At 29.4% G+C, this 25594-nt stretch overlaps 2 protein-coding genes across 3 annotated transcripts; both read right to left on the bottom strand.

Moving 5' to 3' along the window:
- Window positions 1–5751: 5751 nt before the first annotated feature.
- LOC114425810 (expansin-A1-like) lies at window positions 5752–7903 on the bottom strand. The gene is made up of 4 exons (XM_028392776.1): window positions 7705–7903; window positions 7396–7526; window positions 6988–7276; window positions 5752–6427 (listed from the first exon to the last, which is right to left on the bottom strand). The coding sequence occupies exons 1-4, from the start codon at window positions 7770–7772 to the stop codon at window positions 6118–6120; spliced, it is 798 nt and encodes a 265-aa protein (XP_028248577.1). The 5' UTR covers window positions 7773–7903; the 3' UTR covers window positions 5752–6117.
- Window positions 7904–18915: 11012 nt separating this feature from the next.
- On the bottom strand, window positions 18916–25135 carry LOC114425088 (polypyrimidine tract-binding protein homolog 1-like). 2 transcript variants are annotated; one of them, XM_028391844.1, is made up of 10 exons: window positions 24740–25135; window positions 23625–23834; window positions 22486–22548; window positions 22329–22402; window positions 22124–22219; window positions 20909–20966; window positions 20729–20833; window positions 20568–20649; window positions 19835–19947; window positions 18916–19601 (listed from the first exon to the last, which is right to left on the bottom strand). In XM_028391844.1, exons 1-10 carry the CDS (start codon window positions 24920–24922, stop codon window positions 19095–19097), a joined length of 1491 nt encoding a protein of 496 aa, XP_028247645.1. In that variant the 5' UTR covers window positions 24923–25135; the 3' UTR covers window positions 18916–19094. The 2 variants fall into 2 exon arrangements, with proteins under 2 accessions (XP_028247645.1, XP_028247646.1); XM_028391845.1 differs by having other exon boundaries at window positions 19459–19601; window positions 19882–19947.
- Between the last annotated feature and the right edge of the window lie 459 nt (window positions 25136–25594).

The following is a 25594-nucleotide window of genomic DNA, read 5'->3' as shown; positions in this document are numbered from 1 at the left end:
AAAACTTTCCTAGCTCAAATGATTAGAACACAGCCTACATACCTATACATATTATCCTAGTGTTATTAATTTATTAATTTCACAAAAAACAGATTATTAGTTTATGCATACATTTTTCTTTATTAAATTTTAGTTTTTTTTATTTAATATTTTATTCAATAATGCCATATTATATTAATACTTTTATTCACTAAATTAGATAATCCTATATCGAATATTAAAATGAAATTAATGATTAAGATTACTGAAAAACTGAAATTTGTTGATGTCAACAATAACATAAAGATTCACTTATTACAAAACATGACTTGGAAGAGATAGAGAAAAATGAAATTCATGTTTTTACTCAAATGTGGTCATGTTTTAGAGCTTCCCATTTGAGGATGAAATCTTGCATAGTGCCACTGCTATTGACATTTCTAAGTGAGAAAGAGGAAGAAAACAAAGATGGTAATGTTAATTTGCTTGCATTAGAATAAATTAAGAACTTGATTTTTCATTTTTAATTCTAAATTATATTATTTTGTTAAAATTTTCACTATTTTTATACTAATTTTTAAAATAAAGTAAATATAAAATTGTATTTTATAATATAAAAATAAAAAGATCGAAATAAACAAACTTAAATTTTCTTTGATATCGTGTAAAAAAATATATCATTGGCCTCATATTTTACAATGCCAGATTGGGACTGGCACCAAAGGTTCAATGACATAACCCATTCCATTTTAATTAGATGAGTGATTGGCGGGTTCTTTTACTTTTAGTAGGCACAGAAAGTGGACTCATCAAGCTGCGTCCAAACTAGTAAGAATAATGAAGAAATAAATAAAGCTTTTGACTAAGAAAAAAGAAATAAATCATGCACTTCGAAGTACTAGTGAATGGGGATATATTATATATCCATCCTGCCATGGTCAAATGGAGACAGCTATATAGATGTTTGACAAATAAATTCATACTATAGCATTCATCATGCCAATAAAACAAAATGAAATACGAGTAGTTTATGTTGTATTGTACTATTCTTAACTCTATTCTTTTAATAAAATAAACATAAAATTATAATTTTGGTTTTTTTATAATTTTAAATTTATAATTTTTGTTCTTTTATTTTTAAATCGAGATATTAATCCCCATATTTTTAAAAATAAGTAATTTTGATCCTTGTATTAGTTGACCATTCAAAGTTAAATATTTATATTAGTTGATCATCCAAAGTTCAATATTTATTTTGATATGATATATTGATGCGTGAAACTTATGTAAGTTGTTAACATATGTTTATGTGAAAAAAGATTAAATGAAGTAAAAAAATAAAAATATGTTGTTTTAGTAGGAAATAAACTCATGACCCTTTATTTATAAGCAAGACAATAGATCAGTAACACACTTGTTTTTTAATTAAATATATTAATATTATTTTCTATTTATCTAGTCAAGAATTATTAATTTTTTAAAAATTATCAAAATTTATAAATTAAAAACTATTTAATATATAATTTTTTTAATTTTATTTTATATCATTTTATATGTTTTTATTTTGAATAGTTTACATATTTTTTTATATTAATTAAATATTTTTTAAAATTTATAAATTTTGATAATTTTAAAAAATTAATAATTTTTTTACTAATGATACATAGAAAATAATGTTAATAGATTTAACTAAATAAAACAAGTGTTTTATTGTCTTGTTTATGAATAATTTTGCATAAATAATCTATATATTATAATCAATTTACTAAAAAAAATATGTAAATAATTTACATATTAATTTATAAAATTTAATTATAAATTGTTAAAAAATAAAAAATAAAATATGTAAACTATTCAAAATAAAAAACATATAAAATGATATAAATAAAATTTATAAATTTATAAATTAAATACATTTTAATTTAAAATTTTGATATTTTTTTAAAAAATTAATAACTCTTAACTAATGATATATATGAAATAATGTTAATGTAAATAATTAAATAAAATAAGTGTTTTAGTTTCTTTGTTTATATATAAAAGATTATGATTTAAATTCTTATTAAAATATTTTTCTATTTTTTACTTTATTTAATTTTTTTTCCACATAAATATCATATCAACTGTCCAATATAAGTTTTATGTCATCATCAATATGTTACAATTGAAGGAACAAGCAAAATTATTTATTTTGAAAAGTAGCAAAATTAAATATTTTGATTTAATAGAGAGACTACAATTACAAATTTAAAATTATAAGGAAACCAAAACTATAATTTAACCTAAAATAAAAATGTATTGCTTTTTTAGTCCTTTTGTCCAGCTGTGCTATATTTTTTAAAAAAAATATACTAAATATAAAATAAAATTTGTATTTTCTATTTGACTTATTCTAATCTGTCTATCAAAAGTACCTTGATAAACATCCTATGGGAAAAGGCCGTAGATTAAATGGAACAAGAATAACAATAATTTCCTCTAAAAAAACAAAAGAATGACAATAATTAAACAGCACGATGAGTGGTTGGGAGGAAAACAAAGCTATTGCCTAATTTTTAGGTAACACTAATAAGTATCTCATACATTACATAAGTATTTATAATTAACAATTTTATTAATATTGTTAATTATACACATATATTGTTGTCGTCAAAATCATTTGATTAATTAAGTAAATAAATTTAAATTTGAGATTCAACTCAATTATTTAAATGAGCTGAAACAAGGTTTGTAATATATATTTTTTAAAATATTTTTCACTTTCAATAATTTAAAATAAGTCCAAGAAATGAACGATATTAATAAAAAAAATTAATAACTACTTGCAAAAGAATAGAAATCAATAGAAAATAACTAAATCATTTATGTACAATGTCATAAATAACATGATCATTTTTCCTTAGAATTATGACCCTTTCCCTTCCTTCTTCATCCATCATAGCACTGATTTGCCAGTGAGGCAGTGACTTATTTTTGCACCCTGCTAAAAGTTCAGCAATTTATTATTAACGTGATTTTTACTTAAAAAATTGTAATATTTTTATACTTTTTTCTCATCGATCTCTTTTATTATATTATATTATTTATTAAACTTCAAAAAAATATTATATTATTTATTTCATATCATTATTTATTTTTATTTCTCTTTTTTATTATAAAAATATTTGGTTAAAATAACATTACTCATTCACAAATAAGTATTAACATCTGAAAACTTCCCAGAATGTGACGCTTCAACTACCTCAGTGCCCCCACCCCACCATTGGATAAGCGATATTTGAATACATAAAATTGGCTTACAGCTAAAACAAGAAAAGAAAGACTTACAATTTTCCTCGTGAATAAATTGATCCAGCATTTTGCCCTGAAAAAAAAAATTACAACTATTTTCTTTAAAAATATGATATTTTCAACTGATTTTTTTGTCGTATTATTGACTTTTGGTTTTAATTTTTCAATATTAATTCAAAGGAATTCGTAAAATGGAGACAGAATACAACGTGCATGTCTACAATTGAAGCAATTGAGACTTGTCAATTCAGCTGAATTTTATTTCAATTTGGGATGTGGAAGACGGGAGTATCTTATCATAAATCTTGGCGCGAATGATGCACATAAACCTCTAAGTGTAGTTTTTTGACTCTTAACAAAAGAACCAAATCCATCGACACAGTTTATTTATATTTCCCGTTCGTTTCATTTGCTTAAAAATAAGGAGAATTTGACTTTTCAGAAGTCAATTTATATGTGTGGCTAAAAGAGAAAGATGAAAACACCCGATATTTTCATACTTGAGTAAAATCTAAGAGTAAGATCAATAACTTAGTTGCTCTGAAAATCAGAAATGGTTGGAACAAAGGATGAAGTTATAAAATATTTTCAGGTAATTTGTATTCCGGAATGTCTAACTCTTGATCACTAGATGGGGTTAATTTTTCACGTCTGTCATATTAGACCAAATTGAAGGACTTTTGGCCCAGTTTTCTTCAGATGAAATGAAATTGTCAAAAGTTGCGATGGAAATAAAAATCTTGCCCTTGATGAATTCAACTTAATTTTATTAAGTCTTTTTTTGGAGTTGTTGAAGGTTTATGTGTGCTTTATGTTTGAAGAATTTCAACTTAATGAGAAGCTTCCAAAATATTTCTCATCTTATTTTTTCCCCCGTAATACCAAAAGTTGATTGTCCTTTTATATAAATTTCTTTGTTGAACAGTTTGTATAATAGCATCCAATTAGTTTACTTTTTCAACCTAAGGCAAATTGAGAATGGAATTGTGGTGATTAATGATGAGGTATTGGTTCCCGTAAAAGCGTAACAAAATGGTATGTCAATCCATCTGCTTGTATTTCTCAACCTGTTTAATCTTATAGATTGAACTCTATTTATCTTTATATCTATAAATTAGAGTACCTCTTATATATATATATATATATATATATATATATATATATATATATATATATTAGAGTGCCTCTTATAAATTAGAGTACCTTTTATATTCTTAATAAAATTCATTTGTTTTTTAAAAAAGGGTTATATTCTTTGTTTGTTTGTCTTTTTTTGGAAGGCCATATTCTTTGTTTCTTATTAGACTGTTCCATGATATATTCTTCTTCCACAAGTAATAAACCTATAAGAGTGTATATTGCTTTCTTATCTACTCTTAAAATATGAGGAATGTGGCCTTATTAACTAGAGTTCAAAGATTAGAATTGTAAATTGTACAAATCAATATAAGTTGGACACCGCAAAACAAAATAAAGAACGTGGCAAAGATGAAGGAAATGTTATGAAGACATTAGAAGCTAGAACAAAATGGATGAGAAATTGTAAAGGAAAGTTCACATGATGTTTTTGCAAATCTTTATTACCACAATTGATTGCCTTGATATTTTACAAAAGAGCTAATCTTGTTGAAGTTAGATATATTTATAGTATGAAGGGATTAAAGGTGTATTTAGAAGAACTTATTTATAGTTTATTTAGATTTTTTTACAGAATTATTTAGAATTATCTTATGACATAAACATGTGTAAGAATACTGTGTTATTTTGATATCTCGTTAAAAGGGAAATTAAAAAATTGGTAATAATACCCTAAAATTTAATGTGTGATTAGGTTAATGATGAGACCTAATTGTTTTCTAAAATGTCTGTGTTGTTACGTGTTGCCGCACGTAACCACGTTTATAGTTTACCTGCAAAATTTATGTTTTCTTATTGTAGGTTATTTGCCAGAGATCAAAACAGTTAAACAAGGCTAAAATCCAAATCTTGCTTGGAATTGCCGCGTTTGGAGGTCCCTTATCTTTCATTTTATTATAAACTGAATTACATTTGCAAAATACTATTAGATAATTGGGATATTGTTTTTGAATTTTGTTTTTTAGGATAACTGCATTAATGTTGTCATTAAATGGATGGACTCATTGTTATAGACTTTTAGACGAATGAATAACTCTTACCACTTTCGATTTAAATTTCTTTTAACTTCGGAACATTGTCTATAATAATTTCCAAGAATGTGACCAGATTGCCAAAAAGCAATAAAGACAAATGAAAAGAAAGAAAAGTACAAAAGCTGCAAGAATGGCTTTATACATGCAAGAGAAAGGAGTAATGATGAACATTGAACAATATATTTTTGTTCTTTACTTGCTCAATTAAACTTAACCTAAAGAATTACACTAGGTTCACGAGAGATCAGATTCAGAGCAACTACTTGAATCACTCATTTTGTCCACATCACTTTTAGGAATGCAAGTAAAGTCAGGGTCAACTTTTTTATTACTAGCATCACCTTTCTCACTCATTTCATTCATGAATAAGACAATAACTAAAAGTACAAGAGCTTGCATTCAACAATCATTTTTACCATTTATCTTTCTCAACAGAGCAAATATTCCATTTGCAGAGGCATAGCATATAAAATAAGCCAGCATCATCTGCAAATGCTTGCTACATATAAATCAAATCAAATATAATTAAAAGGGGGCTAAATCATCTTCTATCTAGCCCACAACACTAATCCATCTACAATACTCAACTATATATTGCTTGGTTCTTTAATTTATAATCTTGAGGTAATATAATATTACTAAACATTATTGAAAAAGATACTCAATTAAAGGTTGGTTAGTAGTTGAACTGCCTTCCAGTGTAGGTCTGCCCAAAGGACCAACCAGCTGGGGCAACATTGTATGACACCACACTGTGTCCATTGCTGGTGGTGACTACAAAGGAAAGACTCTGACCATTCAAGTAGGAATTGCTTTGCCAGTTTTGCCCCCAGTTCCTTGACATGGCTTGCCATCTAGTTCTTGAACCTTTGATGGACACAGAATGCACATCACCAGCACCTCCAACATTGGTTACAAGGACTAAATTGAAGTAAGAGTGGCCATTGATGGTGAACCTGATTCCACCTTTTCTCCTGCACCTCACCCTTCACAATCCATGGAAAAAAAATGTTTAGCTTCATGGCCTAAAGAGTAGTAAAATGGAAATCATGGTTTTAAATCGAGCAAAATATGTTATCAGTTCCTTTATTTTTTATAATAAAAAATAATATAAATTCTCGTACTTTAACTTTGATTAATTTAATCTTTGAATTTTACAAAAGTATTGATTTAACTCGGACAGTTTTTTACTATAAAGAGGGACAAAAGCAATGTTTTTGTAAAGTTCAGGGCTAATTTGATCAAAGTTAATGTTTAGGAACTAGAATCAAGATTCACCAAAAGTAAAAAAAAAAAACAAACATATTTTACCCTTTTAAATTACTGGTCATAGCCGCAGCCGTAATTACGGTCAAAGTGAGTAAGAAAACCTTGATGATAAGGTCAAAATCATGGTAGTAGAACATTTTTTAAAACCTTGATGACTATGTGCATGTTTGGATAGAAGCTCAAAAGTACTTTTACTCTTGGAAATGTGTATTGAAATTCCCAAAAAACATGTTCCCAACTTTTATCCAAACATAGCCATGGGAATGAAGTTAGTTACCTTCTGTAAACTACAGGCACAATTCCAGCCCTGTATTGAGCAATGTGCTGGAAAACAGGTTGAGACAGATCAAAGTGGTGATTGGGAGGGTCACACCAACCACCAGGTGGACAGAAATTTGTGGCAGTGACTATGATGGAGCCAGGAAGGCACCACTGTGGATCATTCACACATTTAATTTGATAGCATGCACCACAGCTCAAGCCATTGTTGAACAGAGCAGTGCTCAGTGCTGTTGTATCAGTTCCATAACCTTGGCTATACAGATTTCCATAACCACAAGCCCCACCTGCAATTTGAGATATGTACATAATGTTACTAAGCATGTAAAGAAGCTAAATTACACACTTATGGTAAAATAAAAACAATGTGGTTACATTTTTGCAAGCATATATGATATATACATACCCATTGTCCCAGAAGCATCACCACCTCCATAGAAGGTGGCATGTGCATTGGTCCAACCTCCAAAACCATACCCCTTGACATGAGTGACCATTAAGAAAAGTCCCAGAAGAAATCCAAGAAGAGCCATTTTCCTACATAAATGCAATTAACATTGGAGTATGAACAAGTCAGCAATTTTTGGACTATGCAATAAATTCTTACTGGCTAGCTAGCTGAAGAACTAGAGCAGTTAATTAATATTAGTAGTCTATAATATATAAAGTGAAAGAAGACATGAAAAGAGAGTGAAAGAGTTCCAAGAAGGTGAACCTTGAAAGAAGTTGTTTGTGGAAATGGAGGAGGAAATTGGGAAGGAATAAATAGAGGTGACTCAACATCAACCTGACAGACAGATAGACACAATATTTGAGCTGTTGGGACCATGCAAATGCTGAAAACTGTGAGAGAGAGCAAGGGATCTAGGGAATCTGGTTTGTGGAAAACTATATATGCTTTTTTAACGGGAATGTGAATGTGAAACCAGTTTCATACTATTACAGTTCAAATGGACTTGGACTCCACTATGAGGCATTAAGTTTTAGATTTTTTTTTCTTTTTCTTTCGGTGAGATATTCTTGTAATTGTCCACATACTAACTAGCAAAATTTCATGCAAGAAAAAGTCAAAATTTGTACTGCAGTAAAATTAGTCCAAATAAGTCACCATCTGTTGGGGGGGAGAAAATTACCTTACTTCCAACAAAGCCCCTTTTTCTTTTACCTGAATCTTTTTAGACATGAAAGAATGTCTTCAAAATCTTTCTTCTGGAAAATGGCACCCTCCTTTAGAAGAAAAAATTATGTCTTCTAAGAACAAACGCATAAATTAAAATATGATACCTGAGGTAAAAACTGAATAATGAATATGTACCATCTAATTAAGGCTCTGTCTAGATAAATTTATCAAAGAATATTTATGGGAGAAAAGCAGATAAAATAAATAAAAATCCAATTTTAGAATGAGTTAAAAAAGAGAACTATAAAAGTTGAAGTACATAAGTTGAATTTATTTTAAAAGAGAAATTTAATTGAGTTTACCTTCTTATTTTATTATTCTATAAGTGTTTATTAATTAAAAAATGTATGCAAACATGACTTAATAATTTTTTATATAAAAAAGATAAATAGTCAAATTTATCTTTCAAAGTGTGATGGGTAATAAATTAACCCTGAAAGATGAAAAATATAAATTGTCTTTGAAGGTGTAAAATGTGCGATAAAATAATTCTGTTATTAAATTTGATAAACCATTTTGTCATTAAGTTATAATGCTGAAAGATCAATTTAATAATAAATTATATTTTTTTATAATCAATTTGATATTAAGTTATAAAGTTTAAGAATCAATTTGTTATTAAATTATTTATATGACTATAATTTGTTACATTTTTTTATATTTAGGAACTAAATTTAAATCTTTTATCCTTAAAAGATTATAAAAAAAATTACATAAATTGAATCTAAAAAATTTACTAAATCAAAACATATCTCAAGATGTACTAAGCACCTATAAAAATACTCTCACATCACTTATAAATAAAATTCTTATATCAGCAGTGAAATTCAAATTCACTCTTCTTTTTAAGATATAAATTTGATCTTTATCGTTGACTGATGACTCAATACCTTATATAACAGAATTCATTCGTTAATTACTACTAGTACGAGACTGCATACTAAAAATTCTCTGAATTAATTTACTCCTCTTTTGTGTTAAATTATTTGAATGATTAGATGCATGGTAATAAATGTCATCCCCAAAGTGTCAATCAAAAAGTCATGGTAACGATTTGAGTAGGACTCTTTATTGGATAACAACAAAGATAACGTTCTTATGAGTGGCATTTACACATTGGATGCGAGCAAGGGCGTTTGTCTACTTTAAATTGCAACATGACAAAGTCACCAACAGTAGTTTGGTATTTCATTTTCCTTAGTTACCAATGTATGGATTAACTCTAGCTAACTTCAATCCTTCAATTTCAGCCTTTCATTCATTTAGCTTCAATGATTTTTCTTTTCCATTTACCATCAAGCAATTGAGATTCAGTAAATAACTTACATATAGTACCACTGGTTCAGTAATTCATAGGGTACAATAATAAATCAATATAGATATTTATATCATCGATCGTAATCTATTTCAAAGATAACAAAATCCGTATTGTACCTTGAACTCCTGTGCAATGGCGTAATATAAGAGGTTACTTATCTAGAATCTGCAAAGACATGTATGTGTTTGGCTGGCATGCATGCAAAGTTGCTTAGATATTAAATACAAACATGTGAAATTTATTCATATCTGCAGACACAAGTACCTACTTAATTATTATATGCTCATTACAGACCACATAAACATTAAGCCAAGAAATAAAAGGTGTTGAGTATAAGTAGTTAGTTCGTGTTTATTTCATGTATAGAAATGTGGTGTGTCTCAAATGCCTCTGGTTACCCAATGCAATGGTTAATTAACTTCATACTATTTTAGATATATAAGTATATATGTATAACATGCTAAATAAATTAACCAAAGGAAATTTTTTAGTTTGAACGTTGTGATTCGTTCATTTCGTCGGCAGAGGTGTATGCATTCAAGTGGGGTCTAGCTCATACAGTCTTGCTATTTTTTCACATGGGAGGACAAAGCCAACTAGCCCTACCACACAGCCTCAACTTTATAGGATCTTTTTGACGTTTCTACGTGCAATTTGGGAACATATGGTCGTCTCTCGAAAATTTGCATATACTTAGTGATAGTCCTTTAAATTTTGGTAAATATTTGGGAGAGAGATATCTCTTTTTTTGTCATTTTAAAAAACAAAAAACCAAAGGGCGCTAGTTTGGATTCAAAAAATTATTTTTTTTACTATAATTAAGAAAAAAAAAACTAATAATCATGCAATGTCATGTAAAAAGTTTTAATTGTCAAACAATCATAATTCAATGTTTGGTATGATTTTTAAGATATTTATTATAAAAATCAATAAACTTATCTTAATAATTTATAATTAAATGATAGTATAAAATTATTTTATATTATTAATTTATAATCTATTTTTTCTTTAAAAGTTTTAATATATTTGTCGGTTCCCTCAAATAGAAAATTTTTTATTTAATTTTTATGAAAGTTTTATCAGTTTTGATTCTTATAAATTTAAAATTTTTAAAACTGATTCTTCCAATTACATTATATAAATTGATCCATGTCATGTTATCTCAAAATAATTATTATTATAATGTGAAAATTATTATTATATTGTGAGTCATGTGATGTTACGATAGAGATCATTTAAAAAAATATAAATTTTTAATTTTTTTAAAAAAATAAAGACTAAAACTAAAGTTTATATAGTTACAAAGACTAAAATCATTTTTTAATCTTAAAAAATGTCACTTCATTTTTTATTTTATTTGTTATTTTCTAAACTTCATACGAGAGATGAAAAACCCAACATTTAGTTTTTTTATAAATCTTTACAAATAAAAGTTAAAGTAAGAATGATTTGACATTTGATAATTATTAATAAAAACCCCAATAACAATTAGCTAGCAGGCCCAATACTAATTAGAACTACATACATTCTGCTATACCCGTATGTTGTTTCTGGATTTCACTTTTATCTTTCACATCAAGACCATTAAGAAGTTAGAATAATTTAAGTTCCATAATTGCATGCATAGAAGTTTGCTCGCATTACATAGTATATCATTGCAATTTAGATCACCTTTTGTCCCCTCTGCAGTATATAGTAACGATCCAATAAGTTCCCTATACGTGTCATATATGTTCTTTATCATGTTTGATTGTTTGTAAAAATTCAACATTAAGTGATCGAGTTTGATTTGTTACCATATACCACTGGAATATAATCGGGTGTATCTCAGTGTCGGTTCAACAAGTCATTAAGTGAAGCATCCGTATAGCTAGATGTGAAAGGAACACTTTGTGCTAATAACGCTAACTTTTAGCCATTACTAAAAAAATAAGTTTTTAATATTAATTATGAACGAATTTTAATATCAATTATTAACTTATATTAAAATTATCGATATTAAAAATATCAATATTCATATCAATTTTTTAAAAATTGATACTATTTTATCAAAAAATAATATTAATTTTTCTAAAAATTGATATTATTTTCTACTCATAATATTAATTTTTAAAAAAATTGATGTTATTTTTTAAATTTTTTTAATATCTTATTTATTTTTTAATTATCAATTATAATTATACATAACATAACTTATCATTCAAAATTATAAAAACTCTAAAAATAAACCAAAGTTATAAATGAAATATACCACCAAGAGTTATAAACAAAAATTTTCCACAAATATTTTCAGAATGTTCCAAGTATCATTTTCCACAAAATATATCACCAAGAGTTATAAACAAAAATTTACTGATATTAGTGTAATATAATATACTTAAATTACAAACAAATCCAAAATAAAATAAAGTTAGATGTTGCACTTGGAAACTCAAATATAATAATTTGAGTTCCAGCTTGCAAATTTTGCAATTGTGCAAAAGTCCTTCATCCGTAGTCAATTTTTGAAGACTTCCTTCAATGATTATAAACAATCATGCATTATGCAATCCCTTCCAAATTCAAATGAGTGAATCCTGCCGCTTTCATAAATGAGTACACAATACTCGGCACATCCTGAAATTAACATATGTATATGATTTTAAAATTTGACAGATAGAAGTGTTTTTGTACTGGTTATATACAGTGTTGAGTTACTCATTTAGTAGAACTTTAAAAGTGACTGAGTTAGGAATTTGGTAATACAAGGAGTGTCATTTAAGAGTTGTTTTTGAAGATGGTCAGGAAGAAAACACTTTGTCCAAAATGGGTCATGGTCACTTGATGATTTTCCGTGAGTCCACATAAATCTCTGAGTTTTGTTCATCCAGTCAATATAATTGGGTTCACTAAATCTTTGTTGTATGTAATACAGTGCATATTGTCATTACTATCTACCAAATGTCAAGTATGCTCTAGTTGATCCTTCCATCTTACAACAAATGACTTACTCACTTCACCATAAGGCTACATTTCAAATAAACTAATATAAGCAATACTGATGTGTTATATCACGTCATGTTTATTTGAGAATAATCTAGAAATTCTTAACCTAATCCTTAATATGAACTGTGTTAAATATTTTCTCTGATTTTCTGTTAATTTTCATCATTGTCTTAATCATTTCATTTTAATTCTTTTGATTTTCATTCATCGCTTCTGTTACATTTTCTGTCAATTGTATTTATGTATTTATGTAAACAAAGCTTGCAAAATTTCCAATATGAACAGAGGATACATGTTCCTCATGTTTGCTAAATTCAAAATCTTTTTACAATGGCAAAGGAGACAAGAGTTAAGTTACCTTTGCTATTGTTACTGCTTACTATGTCTGATACAACACAATGGGCCTCAAATCCCCAAATAAAGGCTAATCGTGCAAGCAACTCCAGTCTAAACATTGTTGGCTAACACTATTGTAGGCAGCAGACAAGTAACCAACCAATCTAACTATGTCCCCTACTCCCCATCACAACATCAAGAAGTATCATTCATTCATTTAGTATATATTAAATATCATTCATTCAGCATATCATTCACTATATACAGAATATAGGAACCCTAACATAACATTCATTCAGTATTAGCATATATATCAGTCACTATATATAGAATATCATTCATTCAGTCAATCTACATAATATCATTCATTCAGTATTAGCATATATATCATTTGCTCGTGTGAGTGTGTATAACTTATATGTAGTCAATTATCATGCCACTAGCACAACTAACATAGCCTCTGAAGTGACAAAAAACCATCAACCAACACCAAGGCACTAAAACTTAATAGTGCGAGAAGGAAGAGTGCAACAACTAGAATAAGAACCCTAACATGGCATTCAATTGGAACTCTAACATAGCATTCAAATGGAATTCATAAACTCCTAACACAACGTTCATTTAAGTTGCCAAAGGTAAGAGAAATGGAACATACCTCATCCTAACATAACGTTCAAACGAGCGACTGCGAGAAGAGTGTGGGCAAGAAGAGGGAGGAGATAGAGCACCTCAAACCTTTAAACCAAGAGTGTGGACGCGAGAAGCAATTATATATATACAAAAAACAACATCAATTTTCATAAAAACTTACGTTAAAATATAAATGTTAACATCAATTTTTTAAAAAGTCGATGTTAACTGGACAATATTAACATCGATTTTTGGAAAACCGAAGTTAACAAGGCAATGTTAACATCAGTTTTCCAAAAATCAATGTTAATATCGTCATGTCTATTCCAATTATGCCACCACCCTTTCCTTAATAATGATTTTATCAAAAATCAATATTAAAGTGTCGATGTTAAATATATTTTTTCTAGTAGTGGTAATCGGTATTTAGAGTATGTAAGACTTTTTATTTATTTATGAGAATGGAAGAGTATTAAAAAAATTTATAATAACTCATACGTTATTACTCAATTAAATAAGTTAAACCACCTTTGATAGGATGAAGAAGACTATAATCACTGTGTATATATAGTTTAGTAATTCTATTAGATCCTAATTAATAAGCGTTCACATTGATGCAAACACACACAACTTTATACGTATATTTTACGTGACTTTTTTATTCTTATTATTGTTATGTCTTTCCAATTTTGTCCCACCAATAGGAAGATTCAACTATACAGCAAAAAGTATGCAATAGTAGATTCCTGCAAAATTTGTGTTTGTGCTTTTCATTATTTTTATGGTCACTATAATCTATTCACATTTCATGAGTCATATGCATGTACCAAAAGTAAAATAAATTTATTCCTATGTACGTAATTAGATGGATCGATCTGAACGTTGTTATTTGAGTCAGTACTTGTTTACTAAAGGGCATATATAGCACGTAGGTCACCCAGACATCGGTTTGATATAAGGGAATTACAAAAATGAAAATATCGTTATTTTATTTTTTTATTCATCAATATCGTTACTAGTCTTTACCACATATATATACACACACAGAATACAACCCATTATTTAGAAATTTTCAACCTCTTAATTATTCCAAAATTTATTTGAATAAATTACATAACTATAAAATTAATATTTTTTATGGATAAATATTAATTATTAATTTATTATTAGATAAGGAGGGATTCGAAATAAGGACCTTTACTTTCTTTCTTCCTTTATCATTAGACTAATTTTATATTTCTCATAAAATTACTACTTATAACATGTTCGATTTCATATTTCAAATGTGATTTAAAAAAATTAATAGTTAGAACTTTCATATTTCAAAATGTAATTCTTCCATCCTGATCAACAAGGTAGTTTTTAAATATGCATGCTATTAATTTACTTGAATGGACAAGGCCAAATTGTTACTACAATTTAATGCAGCCATTTCTTTATTTAGTCTTAAACCAGGCACTGGCAGAGACAAATAAAACAGGTAAAAGAAGGATATGTTGCTGCAGAATTACTGAGAATTGAAAGTATGCGTAAGAGATAACATGCGGCGAAATGGCTTAGTGAAATATAAAAAATGCATTCATATCTTATCGTCCGAACTCTAAGTATGCACTCTATACAAGTCACATTTCATTCAAGTAATAGTTTGATTTATCTTTTGTATAGTATTCATCTTCATCATTAGCCATTAATTTTTCGGTACTTAATTTTGGCAAGACATGAACACAATCTCTTTCAAAACACATGTAATAGTTGGAGTAATAGTTTAATTAGTTGTTGGAGTCAGAATAACTGATTAAAGTAATAGTTTTTCTTAATTAAGAATTCGTGACCAGGTCAAATTGAAGTAAATGCATGGTTAAGTTTCATTATAATTAAGCGTCTTTTGAGTTGTCGATAATCAAGAAAAAATACCTTCTGGTATACTAAAATGTCTTACATTACTTAAGAATCATGCAAGACTAAATATATAGTTTACAAAGACTCTCGTCCCATAAGTCATTGGAATATCTTTTAAAAATAAAAATATTGTAAAAGAACAATATTTCAAATGCGGTAAGTCTAGCAATATGTCCTAGACTTAAGGAAAACTTCCGATATTATTATGTAGGCCAATAGTAATATCATTATTGTATTTAATTATTTAATGTACGTAATGCTTTGAAATTGTAATATTTTTGGTTAATTTAAATATTTAAAAGCACTTAACAAATGAAGTTTTGACTCATTAACTCATTTAGCCTTTAAAGATTTTTTTTTACAATTTAGACTTTAAAGATAGGTAATTCTATGATTTATATAAATTAAAAAACTTTTTTTGTTATAAAGTAAACTTTTAAATAAGCTTTTCAGTCAAATCAAATTTTAAGAAAAAGTTGATGTTAGACTTTTTTTTAAATAAAAAAAAAAGAGAGACTTAATTATATTAAATAAATAAGTCAAACTTTGTCTTAATTAAATTTAGAAAGAAAATCAGACTTAGATCTTATTAAATCCAGCCTAACTCAGCCCATGCACTTACAGCAAAATAGAGTTTTCAAATCAAAGTTTTTCAGCCAACACATGACACATAATTAATCAGCTAAAATTCCTTTGAAAATTAATGTTATTTCCCACCGATGCATGTAGTAGTAAAATCTCGGATCTAACGTTATAATTTCAGAAGTGTCGTCACCTGAGGGTGCAAAGAAGCGTAAGCACCCAGCTAACCATGTCAACACAAGTTAGTGGAAGAATCTGCAGAAACCAACGGGCTTTGGTTTGTTGTGGACATGGTGTTAATGTGTTACCACGAGAGAGTTTAGCCCTTTGGATTAGTCCCTCTCCGCATTTAAGAACCCGTTATTATTTTAAGACAACGACAGTGCACCATCATAATTGAACATGACCCATAATAAAAACATGGGGTTCTGGTTCTGGACAACAACGACCCTCACGTAGCTTCTTCCTTAGGCACGCACATGGATTTGTGTTGTGTTCTGTGTGGCAAGTCAAAAGCTACTGCAATCTAAAGTTGCATTCTTTTCTGGCCACTTTTTTTCACTTTGTTTTTATTCATTCATGTGCAGTGCAACCGCATTATTACTATGATATCCAGATTATCATTGATTAGAGTGAAATTAAACTAAACTTATTTAATAAAATTTAAGGTTCAAAGTTTTGCAGATAAAAAATATGATTAATTAAGTGAGGTAACCTCACTAAAAGAAATTAATTAATTTTTTTTAACAAATATTAATTATCAATAAAATTAATAAATATTTGTATCGAAAAATTATATTTTTATGATAAAGTCATTTATTAAAATAAAAATATAAGATTGATTAAATAATTAAAAAAATAAAAATAAAAAATCACATATTCAATCTTCTTTATCTAACAAAAGTATAAAACTAATATTCTAACAAATTAACATTTACTTAAAAAAAAAAAAGCCATACAATAAGATCTAATAGCAAATACACGTGTATATATAGTGTTTAATCAAAACTAAGTTTCTGGTTGCTTCATAATTAAGTACCTGACTTACATAAAATCCTATTGGGGTCTTTAAAAGTTGACATTTGTTAACAGTAGTGTTAGTGTATGTTGAGTTTCAGGCAATTTTAGGTCATATTTCAAATCATTGACAGCTAGAGACTTTCCGGTACAAAATGACTGTACCTTGCTGGCTGCAGCAACTGGAATCTGATTGTCGTTAATTTTGGCCTCCTCTAGCATGGCACATAACATGGAACTGGAAGCCTAGAGCAGAGGAGAGAGCTCGTGAGCCTTTGTTTATGCCCACAAGTTAGATTATATTCTTCTTTATTTTGTTTTCTTTTCTAAAAAAAAGTTCAGATTTAGTCTTCATCTAATTTAAAATGTTGCAACATGGTTTAACGGTAGTTGACCGACAGTACTGGAGGATCCACTTTAAATGGTATGGGTAAATTATCCCCCACAAAGTATTTTTTTAGTTGAATATATTCAATCATTTTTATTTTTGCCTCTAAAAAAAGTAGATACTGTTCCCATAAGATTTTTTATAATGAAGGTAAAAAGTTACGAGATAAAAGAGATAATGAATTAGTATTAATTTTATCTACCTTTGTAATTTTTAATAGGATTGACAATGAAAAAATTATACAACGTTTTTAAAATAAAATATGAAAATACATAGAGTAATTATAATTGTAAAAATATAAGCTTGGCATTATTTTAAGAAAAATAAATGTTTTATCTGAAGCGTTATATATACATATTTGAAATTGTACCTGATCATATGAACTTTAATTCTTGACATTATCAATTTAAGCTTCACCGATCAGAAAACAAGTTTCAAACTTAACTAAAGGATGCGAAACATGTTCTGTTTCCCATGTCTATGTCTGTGTGTGAGAGAATGTGTGAGAAATTAATCTGCATCATTTATGTTAGATCTGATAAATTGACGTTTCTAAGAGAAAGTTCACTTAAAATAGAGCATCTCTAACGTAAGAACAAAATTTTAGTTCTTAACTCTTTTAATGGGTTACTTAATACTACTTTTCACTCCAATAATAAAATGCAACTTGAATTCTTAACTTATTTTTAGCAAGTCTTATTTTATCCTTCTACTCTTTGACTTGGATAATTATTTTTTTAATAATTAAGCAGCCTTAGTTACACTTACTTGCTAATATAAGTATCCTTCATAATAATTAAGCAACCTGATTTGTAAGTTGCTTATATAAAGCATCTTTCATAATTCTATAAGTTAATAACTCATTTACTTTAATGATATTCTTAAATTGCTTAATTTATCAAAAGTGATATCAACTTATATCTCTTAATCAACTACTTCATGATTTAAATTTTAATTTATTCTTGAATATAAAATAAATCATATTAAAAAGAAAATATTCACCTTATACACACTCACAGTTCTAACAAAGATTAATCAATACTCACTTTATAAGCGCTCACGATTTCTAACACCACTTCTGATCAAATTGCTTTGTATCAATATCATACTAACCAAAAAATGGTTGACTTTAAGAACCAACGTAAATTAACTGCATTGTCAGCATTGAATTTGCTTTAGAAAAAAGCATTTCACAAACATCGGCTAGAGTACACAACTTGATACAATATAAGCCTCTCTTGAGCCAATCGTTATTGATATTTTAATTGACTTTTTTCACTATATTTTATTAAGATGACAACCTTCTTTTTATTTGAATGAGAATAAGTAGATACACTTGCAACAAATAAGAATTATCCTTGTTTTTGCAATCGGGATGATGTGATAATGAAATTAATTTTAGTGATTCAAACAAACTAATTCCTCGATCCATTGAAAAATAAAATAATAAATTCTTTTTAGTTATTTTTCATGGTAACCTTCAGCATAGAAAGATGTTTCAAATCTACACCTCTATTTTACCTACGTGAATATTTAATGAAAAATAGAATTCCAAAACAAATAGGAAAGGAACATAAAAATAGTAGGGGAATAATATAAACGATTTCCAAGCTTTCTTTGCAAATTAAATTTTCATCATTCAAAAAACAATAATGATGATGATGATAAAATTTCCAACCGAATAACAAATTAGTAATAATATTATCACTCTTTCCTCCTCCAAAACCATTTTCCTTTCATTCATGTAATGTAAAAAGTAAAACCGACTTTCTAACCATAATAATGTTGACCTGAAGGTGAAGCACCACCAGGTCTTGCATTTGGCTGAAGCAATCCTTGAGCAGCCTGACTGGTTTGCATGAGAGGTGAGGAACCAGGCGCTGAAAGTGAAGCACCACTGGACTGTAAATTTACATTGGGTGGAACCCCGAGCTGAGCAATTCCCATTGGATTTGCATTATGAGCCATGGGGCTGCTTTGTGCATGAGGTGAGGAAGCAACAGGCATAGCTGATGCTGGCGCATAGGACGGCATTGGAGGAGCTGCACCAGTTTGAACAGGAAAAGTACCAGGTGCCGATGCATAACTCGGTCTAACTGCCTGCAGGGATGGATCCCATGATGGCACTTGTCCGCCGGGAACTTGAGTATGATAAGCAGGGGCACTACCAGGGTACATAGATGCAGCCTGAGGATTTTGCCAAGCTGTTGGTGGACCTTGTGCTGCAAGCAGACTAGGATCCGGCACTGTATAATCTCTACTTTTGTCACTGAAAGCCTACAGCCAAAACATTTTATAACAATACTAAAATCAGAACTGTGATCATCATTATTCAACCATAATGAACAAATTACTGTAAAAGGTAGGTCAATCAAGTGTCAAGAGCATACACTTAAGAACCAAATCTCTTTCCGATCAAGTGTCCACATTGCTTCTAAGGATATCTTTAATATTCCCCCATTTTTCATTTTTTTCCTCAAGAACATTAACTCAAACACATATTTTTATACCTTTACATTGAGATCAGTATGACGAGAGTATGATAGATGAAGCTTACAATAGCCACCATCATATATGCAATGCCCCTCTAGAGCTTCTCTAGCAGCTGATGCCGTTATGATATCTGCAAAAAAATGTTTACACATGATCAAGAACAAAAAAAAATGCTTCATCAAGAACCAGGAACAGGAGGGGGGCTAGTAAATCTGCTACCTGGTTCCATTCCCTGTAATTATATTTAAACGTGTTGAATATGCCACATAATAATATAATATGGAACCTAATTTGCAAGACTATAATTCATAAAGTCTGGAGTGAAAAAAATTTATCAAAACCATCGAATATTATTAGAAAAAAATGAAAAAGCCAAAGGGTATACAAGAAATCCTTCACAAATATCAAATAAAACAAGGGAAAGAGGCTCAAAAAGTGACCAGTTTCTCCTGTGCCATTAACGGAATTTCCTCAAAAGAAACATGAACACATTATTCCTCGGATAAAAATACAAATATCTCAAAACCATAAAGTACCAAAATTAATGTCCATCTATTAGCAAGAAACATAAACCCTGTTCAACATTAGGGCAGAAAGAACGCATTTGGTTAATGAAATAATAACAATAAAAGAATGAAATGTATAATAGAATTAATATGGAACCATCAAGAAGTATACATTTAAGAAATATATATAAAAAGGGGACACAGTCTACTAGTTCAAGAACTAACAGTTGGATATGATTAATACCAGGGTACTGAATTAGTGCCTGAGTTTGACCATTCTTTTCAAATATAGCAATTTTCTGGACAGTACCAAATGCAGAGAACACCTGTAAAGATAGACCGGTGATGTGAGATTATAAATCACTTACAGGTTTGGATATTAAGCAGAAAAATGCAAATTCTCACCGTGTGGAGGACATCAACAGTAACAGCATACTGCATATTTTCAATGGAAGCCAAAAGCACATTGCTCTCAGGTTCTTTCCTCTTCCCATCAGGGCCTACAGCAGTCTGAAGATTATATGATTGTTAGCACATACTAAAAAGTAGTAAAAGGAGAATGTATTAAAGCATGAAACAAAATACCTGTACTGCCCCCTCAATAGCGGTATAATTAACAGGAAGCATGGGATTTGTATAGTCCCTGAAAAGTCACAGGGAAAAAAACTAATTCTATCTGTTTGACAAAAGACTAATATCAAAGAAAGAAAGTTCATAAAATAGAAATTTAACCATATAAATGTTATGCATGAATCAAAGCACTAAAAAAAATTCAGTACATTAAACAGATATAGAGATCTCAAGATTCTAGACTCTGGAGGCATTGAACCAAAATGGTTGACTAGCAAGATTTTAAATCACAATAGTGATGGACAAGCCTGCTAAATTTATGAAGTATTAAATAGACTGATAGAGGAACTGCTTGGTTCAAAATCATGATGCATGCTTATTCTTAGAGTTTCACTGTCACTATATCAAATTGTTTTAGCAAAAATGTTCTACTGAAATCAAGAATATTGTTTAACAACCATAGAACTTAGCCGTGCACATTAACAAAAATATAGCAAGTAAAATCAAGAAATTCAATCATAGAGGTCAAAAAGATTTGGCAACTACAGAATACAGACTTTGATTTATAATTATTCCTGACATCTGGATTGTAACCTGATTTAGTAAACAATACTTCAAATTTGGAGCTTCCAGACAAAGGAAAAAAAATTAATACAAAAGATAATTCAGGAGTAAAATCTAATGGCCAGTCAATCTCAGGTGTAAAAACCATTTTGTTTTCAAGTGAAGAACTAAATTAACAAAACTAGAAGCTGCCTCTACAACTATAATTCACTACGTGGTGAACACAATTATGACTTATGAGGCAGTGGCGTATTGTAAACATCAGAGTTGCCACCGAAGATAAAGATGGAAACCAGATTACATTGACAATAACTACAAATAATTAATATCGTTTGTCAACATGTTATAGCAAAAACCATTAAGAGAAAAAGCTTGTTTAATACATTTCAATAACATAGGAACAAGGATTTCAACAATATCAACAGAAAATGCATCAAACAGCTAGAAATGATCAAGAAAATTACTAAGTGGTCATGGCAAGTCAACTGTATCCTGACTACCAAGCTTCAGTAAGCCCTAGATGATAAAAGAATCAATTAACAAATTAGAGAACACCGCAAAAAACAAAATACAATAGCTTTCACAATTTGTTTGAGTTTCTAAGGAAATACCAATGATAAAATCTGAAGAATAATATATGATAGTTGTCTTTACTACCATCATTACCTGCTGCGATTTGACTGAAATTTGATATTCAGATCTTTATGTGCGGAATATGAAATTCGCAAGTTACAAGAACCAACATGGGCTGGAAGCAGGTATCTACATGCCAAAGAACAAGTGAGTCAGCAAATTTATGACTTGACAAGCTATAACTAGAATTATAGATGGGGTTGAAGAATAAGGAAAAAATACAAAAAGGGCTACTTGCCTTGGTATACTTCTTCCATCCAGTGCATCCCGAGCTGAAGAAGCAGTCTCAGCATCAGTGAACTGAATCAGAGCCTGCCATGGCATTAAACATTGTCAAAACTTACAGTGAGTCAGGAACACAATGGAGGCAGTGCAATTGATAATAATTCACTAACCTGAAAACCTGCAGTCTTTTCGAATGTAGCAATTTTGTGAACAAAGCCAAAAGCAGAAAACACCTGAATAAAGAACAAATAACTAGTTCATACATCATATTGTTTTCACCTTAATCCTCATTCAGTCATTCCTTAAATGTAAATGTTAGAAGATAATATGTCAGCACACAATCCAAAAAACCATCACAAATGTTGAGATCACAAAGCAATGTCGAGAAGGAAAAATAAGTTCCAAACAGATAAGAAATAAGTGCAGAATGACACCTGTACTTATATGCGTGACCTTAGAAAGGTGTATGACGTACATGACAAATATTCCAAACTGTCTCCAACAAAAGTATCTAAATATGAGAGATCACCATCTGTGGTTCAACCGATTTCAATAAAAGATGACACATTATTTAATCAGGATTCTGTCTAACTCTAAATAAAAGAGGCAGAAGATAAAAGATCATATTATTAAATAGAGAAGAAAAAAAAAGGAACTGTATATAAATACAAAGTATTAAAACCCAGATTCCTTATCACTAATTCACAAGAAAACCTTTGCTCCTCCCAAAAGGGGAAAGGAAAAGATGTAATAAGAATGAAAGATTTGCATAAGACTTCAATGCTTCCTAGGAACATCAGATGAAACCAAAATATAAAGCAGAATCCAATTAGAAATTGTATTTCCACATAATAAAAACAGAATAAAATAGTTTACCATTTTCCATAAAAAATTTAAAATTTTACTGAAACAGAAATTGATTTAGTGAAGATGTTGTTGCCTACATAAATTAAAGCACATTTCAACATATTCCATGCACCCTATTTAAACATTTCAAACTTCCTAAATTGACAAAAAGAAAGAAAAAAATACATAACCCAAAAAGAGACATTTCTGTAAGTTAATACATATAACCATATCCCTATGTTACTATATGATTCTTGGATTAGGAATTTTTATTACGTTTACTTTTAGGATTAACCCCTGTTTTATTGGGATCATGATTCATGACCAATCACATGTTAAACATTTCATCCACACACAAGCCTTAAAACATGCACACCACGCATCTAACCAAACAAGAAGCATGCAAAAACACATACACACAACAGCAAACCAGAGCAATGAAATAAAACTTACTCACACTTACCAAATGGATAACATCAATGCTCACATCCCCAGCTTCCACACCTTCAATAGTTACCAGCAAGACATTTCCAGGAATATCTCCAGGGCTTTTGTTGTTGACAATTTCATGTCTATTAGAATACTGAATGTAAACAGTTTTACCACGAACCATAGCTGGTTCTGAAGATGAAGCATAATATGAAACCATCGAAATGGCTTGATTTAGATCCGCCTGGCAAAGCATGTATAATTGAGTTAAAAAAAAAGAACCAGGTATCATCAAATATAAGAAAACACATCCTCGGACGCTCGGCAGTCACTTAACACACCAATCAAAACTCAAGGGAAATAATCTTAGAAGATGAACAGTGTCAAAAACAAAAAGTTTACAAAGTAAACATTTTTATTGCATGGCAAGCTTAATATCCCCAACATATTAAATCTTCAATGTAAAACATAAGAAGAAGGTTTCTTTGAGAAGTTGTCTCAACTCAAAAACAAAATTGAACAGCCAGGGTAGTGTATCAGCACATGGTGAAAATTCCAGTAATGAGACTTTAGGCTCCACCTGAATATGTTATGGGTTCTCTTAGGCTACGAGAACACCGTACCTAAACCGGAAACCTTAATAACAATTGCTATGCCCACCACTGATATCTGCAACTGCAAGGGACCTCGATCTCCAAAATTTTTTTACACGTCAGCAAAAACCCTCCTTTTAAAAATTCACTCCTTACAAGAACCGTTAATATCTTGACTCATTAATTTAAAATATATGATCAATGATTTATTTTTATTAATCATCCAAATTTTTCACCCAATCCATGATGATTGGGCAGATTGGTTGGATTTATGCACCGACAGAACGTATAAATGGATGCAATCGCCAGCACCACCCCTGGGTTATTCAAAGTTGCATTTTTTTAAAAAATAGAAAATAATCGGCGCACTTTTTTCAAGTGTAAAAATGAAGAAAAAAAATGAAATGCCTAATTGTGATGCCCTAAGCTCAAGAGTAAAAGCTAAAAATGGTTACATAGAGCTGAATTTCTCGTGAATCAACAAATACACAGCTAAAAACCCTAAAAAGGGAAGAATTGAAAAGAATAGGAAAGGAGAGAGGGAGTTAGTACTTACGAATTCGACAAAAGCCTGGTTGCGATTGGCGCCGACATTGCACTTGGTGTTGATGATCTTACCGAAGGGTTTGCAGAGCTCTCTGAGTTCCTCTTCGGAGCATTCCCAGGGAAGGTTGCGAAGGTGGAGCACCTTGGAAGGGGTTTGAGTGTATCGGAACTGGTGCTGGTTCGAGGTTGACATCGCGTGCTTCCAGATTCCGATGCGAGATTCTTCGTTTCGTTAGGAGGGCCAAGTTGTTTCCAGCCAGCGACTGTTTTTGCTTTGCTTTGCTCTGGTTTTCTAGAAAGAAAAAGTTTTAGATTTTTTTCCTATCACAAAATGTCAGGATTGCCATGGCTTATTTAACTTCTTCTGGCTTAGAAACAAAGTGTTAGATTTTTTTCTTTTTTCCTATGTAGTGATTATCTATGTCTAATGTCTCTTCTTTTATATCAGACGTGGTTAAAGTCTTAAATTTACATGTATCTTATTTAAATTTTAAAAAAAAGCAATCACTGTATTTTCAATTAGTTAAACTCTTTTATACTTTTTCCTTTTTTTAAAAAAAATCTTTATACTTTTATATCTAAAAGTTTAGTCTTCAAACTTTTCCTTAATCCACATGTTTTTTTTTTGTTATAGTTTGAGATTAGATTCATTATGTAAAATAGAGGAATGTTAATCATGTTTAAGTAAAAATATAAAAACAAAATATATTTTACTAAAAAAAAAAATAATTACAATCAACAAATAGTATGAAACATTTTGAATAAATATTATATCCACAAATACCCTAAAAGTCTTTTACACAAACATCTTATCATATATTTAATCAAAAATTATATTATATGATAAAATTTATTGATTTTTATA

This window comes from Glycine soja, chromosome 9 (assembly GCF_004193775.1).
Source record: "Glycine soja cultivar W05 chromosome 9, ASM419377v2, whole genome shotgun sequence".
Lineage (NCBI taxonomy): Eukaryota > Viridiplantae > Streptophyta > Magnoliopsida > Fabales > Fabaceae > Glycine > Glycine soja.
This window is presented reverse-complemented; position numbering and strand designations above follow the sequence as displayed.